The 15,794-nt window shown below is 44.0% G+C and overlaps 9 protein-coding genes across 11 annotated transcripts; 3 read left to right on the top strand and 6 right to left on the bottom strand.

Annotated features, from left to right (window-relative positions):
• Positions 1-1,393: 1,393 nt before the first annotated feature.
• RB195_010486 (uncharacterized protein) lies at positions 1,394-9,062 on the top strand (the record flags this gene model as incomplete). Of its 2 annotated transcripts, none has more annotated exons than XM_064191519.1 (4): positions 1,394-1,521; positions 7,226-7,789; positions 7,870-8,011; positions 8,814-9,062. In XM_064191519.1, the coding sequence occupies 4 exons, from the start codon at positions 1,394-1,396 to the stop codon at positions 9,060-9,062; spliced, it is 1,083 nt and encodes a 360-aa protein (XP_064049102.1). The 2 variants fall into 2 exon arrangements, with proteins under 2 accessions (XP_064049102.1, XP_064049103.1); XM_064191520.1 differs by lacking the exon at positions 1,394-1,521 and adding an exon at positions 7,073-7,164 and having other exon boundaries at positions 7,226-7,783.
• Positions 2,846-3,715, top strand: RB195_010487 (uncharacterized protein; the record flags this gene model as incomplete). The annotated part of the gene is made up of 2 exons (XM_064191521.1): positions 2,846-2,855; positions 3,474-3,715. The coding sequence occupies 2 exons, from the start codon at positions 2,846-2,848 to the stop codon at positions 3,713-3,715; spliced, it is 252 nt and encodes an 83-aa protein (XP_064049104.1).
• Positions 9,063-9,102: 40 nt separating the features above from the next.
• Positions 9,103-9,612, top strand: RB195_010485 (uncharacterized protein; the record flags this gene model as incomplete). Its single annotated transcript, XM_064191518.1, has 1 exon — positions 9,103-9,612. The coding sequence occupies one exon, from the start codon at positions 9,103-9,105 to the stop codon at positions 9,610-9,612; it is 510 nt and encodes a 169-aa protein (XP_064049101.1).
• A 1,184-nt stretch (positions 9,613-10,796) lies between these two features.
• Positions 10,797-11,315, bottom strand: RB195_010484 (uncharacterized protein; the record flags this gene model as incomplete). The annotated part of the gene is made up of 1 exon (XM_064191517.1): positions 10,797-11,315. The coding sequence occupies one exon, from the start codon at positions 11,313-11,315 to the stop codon at positions 10,797-10,799; it is 519 nt and encodes a 172-aa protein (XP_064049100.1).
• A 146-nt stretch (positions 11,316-11,461) lies between these two features.
• RB195_010483 (uncharacterized protein) lies at positions 11,462-12,004 on the bottom strand (the record flags this gene model as incomplete). The annotated part of the gene is made up of 1 exon (XM_064191516.1): positions 11,462-12,004. One exon carries the CDS (start codon positions 12,002-12,004, stop codon positions 11,462-11,464), a length of 543 nt encoding a protein of 180 aa, XP_064049099.1.
• A 594-nt stretch (positions 12,005-12,598) lies between these two features.
• On the bottom strand, positions 12,599-13,132 carry RB195_010482 (uncharacterized protein; the record flags this gene model as incomplete). Its single annotated transcript, XM_064191515.1, has 1 exon — positions 12,599-13,132. The coding sequence occupies one exon, from the start codon at positions 13,130-13,132 to the stop codon at positions 12,599-12,601; it is 534 nt and encodes a 177-aa protein (XP_064049098.1).
• Positions 12,599-13,364, bottom strand: RB195_010481 (uncharacterized protein; the record flags this gene model as incomplete). The annotated part of the gene is made up of 2 exons (XM_064191514.1): positions 12,599-13,211; positions 13,273-13,364. The coding sequence occupies 2 exons, from the start codon at positions 13,362-13,364 to the stop codon at positions 12,599-12,601; spliced, it is 705 nt and encodes a 234-aa protein (XP_064049097.1).
• Positions 13,365-14,373: 1,009 nt separating this feature from the next.
• RB195_010480 (uncharacterized protein) lies at positions 14,374-14,856 on the bottom strand (the record flags this gene model as incomplete). Of its 2 annotated transcripts, none has more annotated exons than XM_064191512.1 (1): positions 14,374-14,856. In XM_064191512.1, the coding sequence occupies one exon, from the start codon at positions 14,854-14,856 to the stop codon at positions 14,374-14,376; it is 483 nt and encodes a 160-aa protein (XP_064049095.1). The 2 variants fall into 2 exon arrangements, with proteins under 2 accessions (XP_064049095.1, XP_064049096.1); XM_064191513.1 differs by having other exon boundaries at positions 14,374-14,793.
• A 35-nt stretch (positions 14,857-14,891) lies between these two features.
• On the bottom strand, positions 14,892-15,745 carry RB195_010479 (uncharacterized protein; the record flags this gene model as incomplete). Its single annotated transcript, XM_064191511.1, has 2 exons — positions 14,892-15,344; positions 15,608-15,745. 2 exons carry the CDS (start codon positions 15,743-15,745, stop codon positions 14,892-14,894), a joined length of 591 nt encoding a protein of 196 aa, XP_064049094.1.
• Positions 15,746-15,794: the final 49 nt, after the last annotated feature.

Raw genomic sequence — 15,794 nt, 5'->3', positions numbered from 1 at the left:
AGTAGGGTCAAAACGACATGAAGCACGTACGCAATTGCGTACGCGACTGCTCTCGAGGCGCTTCGGTGCAGCGTAGCGGCTAGAAGCGTGGTGAAATCCTTGTTGGTAGCGTTCATCGCTGCAGTTTGCGAGGGTCGCAAGTCGGTTCCAACTGCTGCCTCCACCGCGCCGCTTCGAGCGCGTACGCAAATGCACCGCAACTACACTCGTGATTCATGTCTTTTTGATCCGACTATACCGCACGATTACCCCGCCCTCTGTGAAGTGTTTCTGCTGAGAATGGAGTCGATATCGCCAATATTTGTCGGTATCGCTGGATTTAGCATTTGTACTAGCGTGATGACCATTCATTTTAACCCTGGTTGGTGAATGGTAAAAGGCGCCGAGAAATAGTGGATTACTGTACTACTCCTTTATTTGGTATGCATTTAATCTTCTCACAGTGACAGCTTACTCCCAGGCAGTACTTTGCTGCTGGAACACTGGTCCTCGCAACACTCAGTTTGTGCACATCCCAAGGTTTTTTTTATACTGGCAGTGATTTTGAGTTAATATTTGTGTGTGACATGTGCGCTAGTGCTGGTTCTACCTATTCAAAAAGAGAATATTTTAAAGGACATCTTCACGTTGATGGATATAATTTGCGAGACCGAAATTGTAATACACACTAAAATATGAAACGTCGCCTTGTGGCTAGCAGTACTGTCACTGGGGTTGCTTCAGAAAATAAGCTCTGAAGAGAAGTGCAGAGTAAAGTGAACAAAGAAATAAAGAAATAATGCAGATGAGGAGGAAGGCAAAAACAAGCACTTCGTTTTCAACTTTGGTACCAAATTTTCAATGTTGTGAGTGCTACAGCAAAAATTACTCCGGATAATACCCACATAACATATTATTTGCCATGTGCCGAGGCCATCTTGACTTGACCGATACTATTAACTATGTGTTATTTCTATCACTCTTGAATCACTGTTGAAAATGTATTGCAATGACCAAACATGAACTCTTTAGGGGCAGGATAACTACAGAAATACAGATTCAGAAACGTTTGTTTCTCTGATCAGATCAAAGTTGGCTTCTTCGATCTTGACACATTGGCACCCTTCCTTTTGATCAACAAATTCATAGATGTTGAAGGATAAAGGTTTGGAATCAAATGCTTTGGAATGAACATCTCGCTCGACATCAATTCAGAATATATTGAGGACTATGAACGTGTGTGCCGTACCTATGCAATGCCTTGGAGGGTCTAGAAGATGTATCATGTTGGTACTTTTATCACCCAGACAAGCATGATACCAACAGTTCGACCCCAGAGGGGTGAAGGAATAGGCTGGTCTCTGTGATTTTTTCACCATACGACTTTTCTTCGAACCTACTATTAGTAGCTGTCATGATGGTAGATGTTGCCTTATGCCTTTTGCCGAAGGCAAGCCGAGCTATAGTCGGGTCAAAACGACTTGAAGCACGGCGCAGTAACGTGAAGAGTTGCGATCGAAGAGGCGTATTGGAGATAGCGAGGTGAGACCAATGCGAACTGTAACTGCAGTAATGGAGGGTGGTAGCAGGGTCCTCACTCGATCTTAATTGCTGCGCCCCACCGCGCCGCTTCAGGCGCAACAGCTTACGCAGCTGCGTCATGTCGTTTTGACTCCAGTGTACAACAGTTTATTGATTATCAGTAGAATACATGTACAACAGACTGTAGAATATGACTAACATATAGCTGGACTATAAGTTGGTTTCAGCTTTTAGCTTAGTCTAACCTGCTTGACATGAAGCATATCACGAATCTGACGTGGCGAGGGAATCAGCGGTAGGAACTTTAGACGGGGTAATAAATCCCGGATCCGGCGTTGAAAACGCCTTTTTACGACGATTTCAGTTGCAACGCGCCACCCTTGTGCAGGCGTCGTTTACGTGTGAGCAGCCGAAGATTAAAGGCATCACCCCACGAATCTGAGGTGGTGCAGATTTCAGGTGGAGTATTCGTATACGGGATGGGAGACTACGGAGAGGGAGGTGATTCCGTCCATTTCTTCCTAATTGCCGTAAAAAACGGCCCGGAAGATGCGGCGCCGCACAAGACTGGCGCGCTCCAATCGAACCTCTTGTACAAAATGATGAGCAATCTAAGTAATAAATTGTTCTAAATCAATTCATAATTTGATCTTAACGCAAATATGCGACCTCCGTAATGCTGTCTTTATAACGCCAGAGCCGTCGTTGTCAACATGTGCAATAGGGCAGCCCTGGCTGATGTACGGAAGTAGATGGGCTACAGAGTCTCAGAGAAAATAAAGAATCTCAGATCATTTGGAAAGCAACACCATTCAACTCGAAATGCTAGACTGAACTCAATTTTTTGTAAATTAAGAAGAATGTTATTGAAATAGTTGCATAAAACTTGGGGAAAAGTTCTACTTTCTCCTTTGCTGAAGAACGTTATAAAAAAAGCCGGTGCCACAAGAGAGAAGAAAAATTCATCCCGAAGAAAACCAGCTTTATGAATGTGGTACAGTATGTGTATCAAGACTAACAGAAGATGACTTTCATTTTGATTCCTTCATTTTGAAGTCTGTTCTGGAGACTAAAGGGGATGGAAAGTAGAAAAAATACGAAAAGAGGATGAAAAGTGGCATTTTCAAAGTTTGTGCTGCTCTAGCCTACTAACGAAGTCCTCTCCAAATACAACAAGAATTTTACAGAACCCAGACATAATTGTGCTTATTTGCGATTTTACTAGCTACTTTGACAATTTCTGAACTTACAACAAAGGTTAAAAGTAAGGAAAAACCGCAGAAAAAAACGACAGATAGCTATGAGGTGGGGTGTGACAGGCCCAATGGTGTCGGGTTGGTATGCCGGCGCCAGATACCAATGAAAGGGGGTGCGACGGCTCCACCGAGGTCGGATCGGAGCGCAATAAGTTTGCGTGCATGTCGCAAAGGTAAATGGTTGCAGCCGTTTCATTGCCGTGGCCACTGGGCGCTTTGCTTTTCACCTGTGTAACTCCTCTGCGTGTCTATTTCCTTCTTCGTTCGCCTCAAGTCAGTAGCATGTCTTCCTCAAAATGTGGAAACACGAATGAAACAGGCTGCTTAAATAATAGCCAACAGTTCACATGGTCTGACGTGGAACGTTATCGTTCACGTCATTTTATGTTAAAACATCATTCTGTGATAACTGTTGGGAGGGGGGAACTGGAGAAAACCCATACTTCGAATGATGCTTTCACAAATTGTGTCTATATCATGTTGGTATCGAAGTTTATAAAAGGAAGAAACAAAAAGCGTTGCTAGAAGAGCACATTTCTAATTTTGCACAAAATGCCACTACTATTAATTTTCATTGATCAGTGATGGCGAGCGAAGGGAGCATCGCAGAAAGTCCATATAGCTTTATATTTAAAAAATATAAATATCTACGGGTAAAACCCTTCACCTCAGGAGTGTTATGCTCCTCATGTTTAGGTCAGCAGATAGCCTCAATCAAAGACCTGGGTTCTAGTAGGAAAAGGCCACCTTGTCGTAAGTGGAAGTTCTGGACTGAGGTGTTGAAAGAGGATTTGAGGACACTGGATAGACAGCTCAGCGGAGACGTAGGATTTCGCAGGATATGGGTTAGCGGCGAATGTATTGATTCTGTCAAGCTCTTGCAGAAGATGGAGAAGGTTGGCAAAGCTATGGTCATGGGCGACACACAAAACAAATAACAGACAAACATGGTATAGTAATTGATGTTATGTTTCTTTCTCGGGATTCAAAGTAAAATGACTTCATTTGAACACTTAATTGCACAGTGTAGAAGTACTGCTTTTTTGTCACTTTACCATAGTTTTGAATGACAATCAGAGAATGCAAGAATGTGTAATGGCGCAGTGCCTGAGCCTGATGTTATGGTGTTTGTTAAGTTTATGAAGAAGTCATACTGTTTATCTTTGTGCTTATTAATCAGAACTAGACCAATTTTCTTCGGGGTTATTTCTTATTCAATATCATGTTTCGTAGTTTTGATTTTGTAACGAATAAAGGAAATTATCTAATAATGGGTCAAACCGACACGAAACCGGGTGCACTTACTTAAGTGGCTGCACCCCGCGCACCAATCCGACGCCGCGGAACCCGTCGCACCCACTTTTTCGAATTTCATCACACAGACAAAAACACACACGCAGACTAAGCTCGTTATTATATACCATTCTGGGAGCTTTAAGTTCTGTGGTGTTTGCTTCGCTCCATTCATTATATCACGAATAATATTGCCCGTATTCTGTGAAATTAGACTAATCTCCTCTAACAATGTTTCTTCATCTTTTTTATTATAACTAAAGGCGAAAGATTTCATAGTCTTCTTTCTAAATACGTCAATTCTACATTTGGAAAACATTCAAATTTCGGCTTCAAAACTTTTTTTTTTTTTTTTTTTTTAGAAAAAAAAAAAATTTTTAAAAAACCAATTTTAAATCCCATTTAAGTAGCCGTTTGCATGCATTTTCCATTTCCTGAGGAAGCATGCTACCGACTTGATGCGAACGAAGAAGGAAATACTTCGTTAGCCTCAAGTCGGTAGCCGGTGCGCCAATCCGAAGCCAGTGGACCCATCGCACTCCATATTATAGCTATCTGGCGCTGGCGCACCAACTCGATGCCGGTGGACCCGTCACAACCCCCTTTTCGACTTTCGTGACACACACACACACACACACACACACACACACACACACACACACACACACACACACACACACACACACACACACACACACACACACACACACACACACACACACACACACACGTGAGAGACCAAGCTAGTTATTATATAGCATGATCATTCTGTGATAACTGTTGGGGAAAAGCAGGAAGAATACTCATACTTCGAATAATATTTTCAAAGTGTGTCTATATTATGTTGGTATAGAAGGATTGTTTGAAGCTGAAGTTTGAATGATCTCCAAATGTGAACTGACGCGTTTAGAAAGAAAACTATGAAATCATGCGCCTAATTTTATACAAAAAAAGTATTCTTAGAAAGACACCATCTAATTTCACAGAAAACATCGCTAATATTGATTTTCATTTATCACTGATGGCGAGCGAATTCGACGCCACAGAACGTCTGAAGTTCGGCTTTAGCCGGACGTTCAGGCTGGTCACGATATAGCTCATAAAACTCATAAAACTCATAATAATAACATATAACTCATAAGTTTGCACGAGTGGTTTGGTTGCGACTAAGTCAATTAATTGCTTCGAGTTGAGGAAAGTCCGACACTGTGCGGCATTGTGTTGTAGAACATATGAGGAAACTAAGAGCGGAAATCCAAACGAAACTTTTAACAGAAGTCCCTATTTTTCGTTTTTGTTCGTTTTGACGTGTGCGTAGAAGTAATAGAGTACAAATATTAAAGTTCTAATTAAAATAAACTGTTCTCTTGTAATACATGGATCACTCTCCCCATCCGTCCGCAGAAATGCAAAATCCAGTCTCCAGTCTTCGGTGGGGGAATATTTTTAGCGTCAAAGAAACCAGAAACGATGCAAAAGTCAGTCAGTGAGAACAGGACCAAATGTGAGAAATTCATACACAAGCATTCACAAAATGCACACACATAGCGGAGCAATGAACACTAAATCTGTGGCACATTCTTTGACCTCCCTTCTTTCCTCCCACTTTTTGTGCTGTCGAGTTGTAGATCACTAACAGTCACTGATTACATGTGAATTTTCCTCCCGCAATGCATGATGAGTTTTGAACCGGTGTGTAACTTAGTCCTTTTCTGATCCCTGCTTGCTTGGATGGTTACCTTTCCTGTAAAGTTCTTTCGTCCCTGTTCACGACCACTCTTGTGGTGGAAAAGGCTGTAGAAGACAGACACTGAGCAGATTATAGTTGCCAATATCCTCCTCCATTTACAAAACAACGGTATTATTGGTATTTCACTGATTAGAAACCTTTCATTTCGATCTATCGACGTCTTACGAACCAACAAGGCGACGGTAGATTCTCCAGATGTTTCATTCGGGTTCGCAAACGTAGCCGTATTCGCTTTACAATTCTGAGACCCTCGAAAAGTGCAGCGAATGCCATTTCCTCTGTGGCTGACACTGCTACTCTTCCTCTTTCTTCGCGGCTCTTCTTCAAAGCTTCGCGAGTTCTTCACGAGTTGGATTTTGTTTGGATCTCGTATTGCTCTACAGACACAAATCAACTCGAAAGTTTCAATGCGATTCAAAATCTCAGCTCTGCTCGTACTGTCGTGAAGATGCTATAGTGCGGACTGATGATATTCTTTAAAATTTTGTTCAGGAAATTTTGTTGAATATGGCTTTTCCCATTATACCGCTCTTCACCGTATAATTCTCACGTCCATTTTAGAGAGGAGTGCCCTTAAAATTGCGAGTTTCGGTTGATGACATTGATTGTCATGATTAACTCAGGAAGCCTTTCCGCGTGCTCCTTCCATAGTGTGTCGTGAATCCTAGTGTGAAGGTCGTCAGGTGTTTCTGAGGCTTTGAAATCACCCGCAATGACCTTGAAAGCATTTTCTTTTCTAGAGTACTTCCTTAAATCCATATAGAAAACTTAGACTTCCTCCTCTTCCTAGCCAGATTTTTGGTCGTATACGAAGAAGATAGTTAAGGCTGAAACTGATCTTCTGTCGTGTATATTGCAGATCACATGTTAATCTGAATGTGCCAGAACTCCCTATAGTATACAAACAGAGCGTTTTGTTACTCTGACAATCTTAGTATTTCATTCAAATGCTCGTTCTTTTGTCCGCTTTCTGCACGATGTAACCTAATTCTGAATAAAGCTTCATTACCCTCATCACAGCTACAACACAATCGTAGATGTCCGACTCGGCTTGTCAGCCGCTCAAAATACCTGATATTCATTCCCACTCTCGTTCTGGCGAGAAAACGTCAAAGTGACTGTGCTGGGATATATACATGAACATATAGCTTGGTCAAAAAACATGAAGCACGGTGCAGCGGCTGCAAAAAGTTGTAAGCTCCAAACTTCAACTTCACTTCAACTCCAAACACACACTCCAGTTCCTGTGTGGATGGAAAATGTGCGGAAATCAACGAGACGTCGATGGTTCTCGAATTCGAGATTGGTAACAGATACCCAGGAACCACAAGATAGAAAGCTGTGGTAGCCCGGGTTGTGGATGCTTTTACCTCAGCAGTGGCTGTCTCTTCTACCGTAACTTCAGTGTCTCAGAAGACGACAAAGGCTACAAAATTTACAAATGTCGCCAATGGGATGAACGATTTGAAGTGGAAGTAACAACAATGACAGCCCAGGGAAAGAACATGAAAGAGAAGGTAATTGCGTTAAAGCCCACAATTCTGTTCAACATGAAAGGGATGAGAATCACTCTTAATACCGTCACCATACCGCCTACACCTGAGCTTACATCCACGTTCATAAGTGATGGATCACAAATCGCCTTATGGAGATATGATACAGCAACTTCACTAGTCTGTGACTCCGAGGAAGCGGCGATTACCATGAACTGTTCAATGAATTCGATCTGCGTCTGCGAGCCAGCAGAGAGCACAGTAAACTGCGCCTGCAAGAACATAAATATCACAAAAATCTTCAAGACAGAAGTGGAGAATCGCCTTCCAGCAAGAAGACCATGGATAAATTCAGCAGCAGCTCGTCACGATCCCTCGACATTGTCAGCACCTATACCTTCATTTTTGACAGCAGAACTTCTTGTTCATGTCATAGACAAGTTCGACAAGACAGTCATCAAACTTACCGGGTTTAGGTGCAAAGTGAGAAATGCAATGGTTCAAGGATGTTACAACTGCCCATAAGGGGCAACGGCTAACATTTCGTATTTCTCAGACGATGGGAACGTAATGGCGGCGGAGAACAGTTCTTCAGAGTACCTTGCCAACATACTGGAGTACCATTGACTTTGGTATTCAGCTCAAAAACAGGCCGAATCCAAAAAAAGCTTGTGAAGTGTCTTGCGGATCTACGAGCGGTATTTGTAGTGCACTTCTTTTTCTCCAGTGCCTATTTCCACCAAATCCGAATTACTGTTTGCAAACCACATAAGAGGCTATTAAATGCTAATGCTTTTTAAGATCCATCCGTCGCATTATACATTTAACCTAGCACATACCAGATTCTACGCAGTTGCTCATAAAAAGTGCCGCGAATCGTCCATGAGAACTCGCAGATGAGTACATTATGGACCCTTTTCAACAAATCCACTTTCACGAATGCAGAAAAGGAAGCATAAAAATCAAAGTAACGACACGTGTTACTACAATATATGACATAGCTGTTTCTGGGCAGACCGACTGCTGAGGAACGTCTCTGTGATGCATTCACCGACTAGGCTTAACAATTCGGAAGATAAGAAATGCGACTGGAATCTTGCGTAAGAACTATGCATGGCACGGCTACGAGACTCTTCAAGGGAGAGAGCATACTGTGCGATGAAGTGGTCTTTCCCGACTTTTTCCACATCGCGGATGTCATACTTTCATGGTACAAGACAATGATAGTGGTTTTGAGCAGAATGGGGTTAGCACTATTGATAGGCTATGCGATATTCTGGACATGTGGACTTGGCGCAATTGACGGACTTCTAACGATCGCCCTCAGAATCACTTATGTGCTTGTAAAGCTCACCGTCTAGATGCCCAGTCAGTTCCTGCAAGCAATTTTTGACAGCAGGGAAAGCTTAAAAACTTCTTTTGGACCACCTCTGTGGCATGAACCGCTTGCCTCTGAAACTATCACTTCAACTCCACATCCATTTCTTTCTTTCTTTTCAGCACCAACACCAGCAGGGTCTCTTCGGCACCAGCAAAATCCACTTTGCCATCTGTCAATGTCGCAAAACCCACATGCCCAACCAACTGTCACACAACTTTCATCAACTTCTAGTGCTTCGTACAATCGTAGCAGCAGGTCAAGCACGACCTGAGTCTGACAAGCCGAAAACCAAGCAGATCGGACTCCAGTCCAACGACGCCAGCAGCAAAAAGAAGGCGTCAGTCGTCATAGTCCTCGTTCTCATCTGATGAAGATCTGCCACCGAAAAAGGGCCGGGCATCTGGGACCATGCTCAGGAAGCTTCTGAAGGAAGGAATTAAAACTCTTCTGCTAGCCGCCAGCAAAGTTGCACCGGCGATTAAGGTCTCGCAATCGCAAGAAGTAAAGGGACAACTTGAGTGTCTTGAACAATTGATGAAATCTTATCACGAGCTGACCGTCAAGATGCATAAATCAAACGAGGCGAAAGTCGACAAAGTTGGGATGAAGATGGAGCTTCTCTCGGCGCGCTTCACTCAGATAGAAAAGTACTTCAAGGAAAAAATTAAAGGCAACGAGAAATACCTAGTGCAATGGCAGCAACTTGACGACGAAATCAAGGAGATAAGGGATGAATTGTCCGCACTAAACGTTTCACAACTATCGTTTGACATTAGAGGACTCCACGAACGTTTCGACGAGATTATCTCCCCCGAGTCCGCCACGGACACCGTAACAACTAACACCCCGGCGGAACCCAGCCCGGACCTAAACAGAATTCGAGGTCAGATGGATAAAACGGAACGAGAGATCCATTGAACGGAACGAGATTCGACGGGAAGCGCTAGAAGTAAACAATTCCATCGAAAGGAAATGACAAAAAGACGGGAGCATACCCGCTTTAGACGACCTGAGGGAGAGGCGACAACGCCCACAGGCAAAGGTGTCGAAGCTACAGCAGGAGATGCGAGATTTCCAATGATGACACAAGCGCGAAACGTGCGGAAAGTTCCGCGAATCCGAAGATGCCGTCAGATCGAGGGGACGTGATGGCCCATAGGAGAGACGAAAGGACAGGGATTCAAGCCAGAGACACCGTGAGGATGGACGTGAAGCACGACGGCGAAGGTACAGCCGGGATCACCAGAAGAAAGTAGACACTAGCTAGTTCGCTGGGGGTGGGGAGAGAGAGTATATAGATTCCTCTATTCTTAGTTGTCTTGTGTATGTATGTAGCATCACAGCATCAGCATCACTGATTCATCGTCTTCGATTTGCTATCTGTAGGCTAATCTAGGCAGCAGTAGGAACATTTTCATACAACATTCGCTTATCATGTTCATATCTCATGCACATACCAGCTGGCTCCGTCTACTTAGCCTGAATAAAAGGAGCCCTGGTGAACTCGAGCATCAGATTGTTTGATTTATTGTTTCTTTCATTGTTATTTTGTGCATTAAAGGCATCACTCCACGAATACTGAGCAGCTGGTATCATGAGATTTCATGTCTTTGTATGTAAATGTTCCTACTGCTGCTATTAGCCTAGATAGCAAATCGAAGACTAATCAGTGATGCTATGTTTTTATATAAAAAAAAAAAAAAAAAAAAAAAAAAAAAAAAATTTTTTTTTTTCTCTCCCCACCCCCAGCGAACTAGCTAGTGTCTACTTTCTTCTGGTGATCCCGGCTGTACCTTCGCCGTCGTGCTTCACGTCCATCCTCACGGTGTCTCTGCCTTGAATCCCTGTCCTTTCGTCTCTCCTATGGGCCATCACGTCCCCTCGATCTGACGGCATCTTCTGATTCGCGGAACTTTCCGCACGTCTCGCGCTCGTGTCGTCATTGCAAATCTCGCATCTCCTGCTGTAGCTTCGACACCTTTGCCTGTGGGCGTTGTCGCCTCTCCCTCAGGTCGTCTAAAGCGGGTATGCTCCCGTCTTTTTGTCATTTCCTTTCGATGGAATTGTTTACTTCTAGCGCTTCCCGTCGAATCTCGTTCCGTTCAATGGATCTCTCGTTCCGTTTTATCCATCTGACCTCGAATTCTGTTTAGGTCCGGCCTGGGTTCCGCCGGGGTGTTAGTTGTTGCGGTGTCCGTGGCGGACTCGGGGGAGATAATCTCGTCGAAACGTTCGTGGAGTCCTCTAATGTCAGACGATAGTTGTGAAACGTTTAGTGCGGACAATTCATCCCTTATCTCCTTGACTTCGTCGTCAAGTTGCAGCCATTGCACTAGGTATTTCTCGTTGCCTTTAATTTTTTCCTTGAAGTACTTTTCTATCTGAGTGAAGCGCGCCGAGAGAAGCTCCATCTTCATCCCAACTATGTCGACTTTCGCCTCGTTTGATTTATGCATCTTGACGGTCAGCTCGTGATAAGATTTCATCAATTGTTCAAGACACTCAAGTTGTCCCTTTACTTCTTGCGATTGCGAGACCTTAATCGCCGGTGCCAGTTGGTCAACTTTGCTGGCGGCTAGCAGAAGAGTTTTAATTCCTTCCTTCAGAAGCTTCCTGAGCATGGTCCCAGATGTCCGGCTCTTTTTCGGTGGCAGATCTTCATCAGATGAGAACGAGGACTATGACGATGATGACGACTGACGCCTTCTTTTTGCTGCTGGCGCCGTTGGACTGGAGTCCGATCTGCTTGGTTTTCGGCTTGTCAGACTCAGGTCGTGCTTGACCTGCTGCTACGATTGTACAAAGCACTAGAAGTTGATGAAAGTTGTGTGACAGTTGGTTGGGCATGTGGGTTTTGCGACATTGACAGGTGGCAAAGTGGATTTTGCTGGTGCCGAAGAGACCCTGCTGGTGTTGGTGCTGAAGAGAAAGAAAGAAATGGATGTGGAGTTGAAGTGATAGTTTCAATGGCAAGCGGTTCATGCCACAGAGGTGGTCCAAAAGAAGTTTTTAAGCTTTCCCTGCTGTCAAAAATTGCTTGCAGGAACTGACTGGGCATCCAGACGGTGAGCTTTACAAGCACATAAGTGATTCTGAGGGCGATCGTTAGAAGTCCGTCAATTGCGCCAAGTCCACATGTCCAGAATATCGCACAGTCTATCAATAGTGCTAACCCCATTCTGCTCAAAACCATTATCATTGTCTTGTACCATGAAGGCATGACATCCGCGATGTGGAAGAAGTCGGGAAAGACCAGTTCATCGCACAGTATGCTCTCTCCCTTGAAGAGTCTCGTAGCCGTGCCATGCATAGTTCTTACGCAAGATTCCAGTCGCATTTCTTATCTTCCGAATTGTTAAGCCTAGTCGGTGAATGCATCACAGAGACGTTCCTCAGCAGTCGGTCTGCCCAGAAACAGCTATGTCATATATTGTAGTAACACGTGTCGTTACTTTGATTTTTATGCTTCCTTTTCTGTATTCGTGAAAGTGGATTTGTTGAAAAGGGTCTATAATGTGAAAAAAAAACTCATCTGCGAGTTCTCATGGACGATTCGCGGCACTTTTTATGAGCAACTGCGTAGAATTTGGTATGTGCTAGGTTAAATGTATAATGCGACGGATGGATCTTAAAAAGCATTAGCATTTAATAGCCTCTTATGTGGTTTGCAAACAGTAATTCAGATTTGGTGGAAATAGGCACTGGAGAAAAAGAAGTGCACTACAAATACCGCTCGTAGATCCGCAAGACACTTCACAAGCTTTTTTTTGGATTCGGCCTGTTTTTGAGCTGAATACCAAAGTCAATGGTACTCCAGTATGTTGGCAAGGTACTCTGAAGAACTGTTCTCCACCGCCATTACGTTCCCATCGTCTGAGAAATACGAAATGTTAGCCGTTGCCCCTTATGGGCAGTTGTAACATCCTTGAACCATTGCATTTCTCACTTTGCACCTAAACCCGGTAAGTTTGATGACTGTCTTGTCGAACTTGTCTATGACGTGAACAAGAAGTTCTGCTGTCAAAAATGAAGGTATAGGTGCTGACAATGTCGAGGGATCGTGACGAACTGCTGCTGAATTTATCCATGGTCTTCTTGCTGGAAGGCGATTCTCCACTTCTGTCTTGAAGATTTTTGTGATATTTATGTTGTTGCAGGCGCAGTTTACTGTGCTCTCTGCTGGCTCGCAGACGCAGATCGAATTCATTGAACAATTCATGGTAATCGCCGCTTCCTCGGAGTCACAGACTAGTGAAGTTGCTGTATCATATCTCCATGAGGCGATTTGTGATCCATCACTTATGAACGTGGATGTAAGCTCAGGTGTAGGCGGTATGGTGACCGTATTAAGAGTGATTCTCATCCCTTTCATGTTGAACAGAATTGTGGGCTTTAACGCAATTACCTTCTCTTTCATGTTCTTTCCCTGGGCTGTCATTGTTGTTACTTCCACTTCAAATCGTTCATCCCATTGGCGACATTTGTAAATTTTGTAGCCTTTGTCGTCTTCTGAGACACTGAAGTTACGGTAGAAGAGACAGCCACTGCTGAGGTAAAAGCATCCACAACCCGGGCTACCACAGTTTTCTGTCTTGTGGTTCCTGGGTATCTGTTACCAATCTCGAATTCGAGAACCATCGACGTCTCGTTGATTTCCGCACATTTTCCATCCACACAGGAACTGGAGTGTGTGTTTGGAGTTGAAGTGAAGTTGAAGTTTGGAGCTTACAACTTTTTGAACAGTTTTCCTTGTGAACAGAACGTCTTCCTTATTACATGTCAACTATAGTCTCTTCCATCGTCCATCCTGAAAGCGTAGCTCCTTGACAAGTGACTAGTTATTGTGAAGTCGAATGCATGCACTTTGTTCGAAACTGTTGAGCTTAAGATTTTCTATGTTCTCGTACGTTCTTTCGATCCTGTTCTTGAGAAGGAACAGATTGTCTTTCGTTGCGAAAACAAACGTCGATCTTGCGGCATCCGCTAATGAAGATTATGCAAGAAGCGAGGCTTGCCGCAATGAGAGGTGCTTGAGGAAGCGATTCAAAATCATGTCGATTCCTGCGATGAAAGTTTCGGCAGATAGTACCTAGTTAGCCGCGATTCTTACAGTTCTTCTCGAGCAGATCCATGTGATCTTAGTGAGGATTCGTATTGGCTTCCCCACATACGTAGCAACACAAGTATGCAGCATCTATCATGACGTACAGGAAAACAGCGCTGACCATTATGGTTGGTTTTGGGGAACACTCAGGATTGGAGATGTTTGCCGTGCAAAACTAACAATGGACGTTCTCACAAAAGGGTATTGCTAGGCAAATAATATCGAGTACTGCTAACTCATCTCCGTTGAAGAACTTCCATTGCACATGCTATTGATGTATGGTTATTTCCGGAGGTAATAGAACTGTAGTGTAGCGGTTAGAGGTTCCGCTTCCTGCACAATCGATCGGAGGTTCGAATCCGCCCTAGTGCTCACCAAGCCTTTCATCCCTCCGGGGTCGATAAATTGGTACCAGACTTGTCTGGGAGGATAAAAACACTGACTTGACACATCGGCTAGCCACCGCAAGTCATTGTATAGGCCAGATACACGTTCGTAAACCTCAAACGATTCTGAATTGAAGTCAACGTGGGGGCGCATCCCAGCGGATTGATTAACGCCAGAAACTTTATCCTTTATCCTTTAATAGAACTGTCTCGTTCGCGTTCGGGTTGCTCCTCACTTGACAATGCTCTTTTGCGCAGATTGGACGTGAGTTGAGCTCCTCCTCGCATGTATCGTATTGTTCCTTTTGCCCCATGCGAGTAATTCATTTGGAAACCTGCTTTCGCAATCTCTGGCAAGAAGAAAAATGTCATCAGTAGCATAACTGTAGCTGCTCCACTTCTGGTGAAGTTGACGATCGCTGAATGGTTTTCCTTCTCCCTGCGCGGTTGTAGATTATAGCGAACGTTTTGTCGTCCATCTGCGTCGCTGGAACTTCCGGCATGGTTCTCTGGAATTCTTGCCGTGGTAGTGTCTGCTTGATGCGAGTCTCTTACTTCCAAGGGTATCAGCAAGTTCACAAGCCGACGAACCTTGCGTCCATTCGACATTCGGAGCTCTACGTTTCGCACGACTTCATGCTGAGAAGAGCTTACTCTGGTGATTCTTCCCATTCTCCACGAATTTCTGAGTAAAGCCGATTCGGCAATCAAAACACTTGCCCCTCTTCTGAATTTCTGGGAGTGCTGCGTTTATTGTTCATTTGCAACTTGTGTGATTCTCTCAGCGCCGTCAAATACTGAAGACTCCGGATTTTCCAAAAGCGTTCCGTCAGCTGGTGACTCTCTTTGAAAGCATCTTCTGTCTGTTGACGGATTTTCAGCAGAACTGCTTGAGCATGTGCATGATAAGTCTCGTCTCCTTCGTCGGTTCCGATAGTTTCGAATGGGTAGGTGATGACCATTTCTCGTTGAATGAAGTCAATTGGACGAAGAATTGGTGTTTCTTCCCTTCTTTCCTCTTGATATGTAAGAGGCCTGCTGTTAACGCTACTCTCTATCTCCACCAGGAGTGTCCCCAGTATCTCCAAATGTCGGAACGGCTCATTGTAGTACTTTGTAAAGGCTTTGACTGACTTGATCAGTCCGTCGTAAAGCGCTCCCTGCCACAAAACATATGTCGTGATCGTCTTCTTTTTCAGCCAAAGCTTGAGCGTACGAAATGTCGCTTATCACAGGAAAAACAGCGCTGCTGAGAATTTGCTCTCTGAGTAAAAATTCGGTCCATTATCAGAAGTTATGTTCACAGGTATTCGGCACTGAGTGAAATAGCGTCTTAGAGTAGGAGCTACGTCGTGCTCATGTCTAACACTAGTTCCAGTTGCACAAGGCGAGTCGTCGTGCAGGCAAAAATGATTCCATATACTTTTGCGGCTTCATCTTCCTTTTTTATTGATAGAGGTCCGAAGTTGTATATGTCAGCGTGCTCGAAAGGCCATGTTCTACGAACTCGTTGCTCAGGAAGATTATCCATTCCTGGATATCGGAATGGTAGATTGTTCATCTTCTGACAAGGCAAACATCGAGTGATTACTGATCGAACGAGCTGTCGA

The sequence above is a fragment of the Necator americanus genome, chromosome III (assembly GCF_031761385.1).
Source record: "Necator americanus strain Aroian chromosome III, whole genome shotgun sequence".
In the NCBI taxonomy this organism is placed as follows: Eukaryota; Metazoa; Nematoda; class Chromadorea; order Rhabditida; family Ancylostomatidae; genus Necator; species Necator americanus.
Note: the sequence above shows the minus strand (reverse complement) of the source record. Positions and strands in the feature narration are given on the sequence as shown.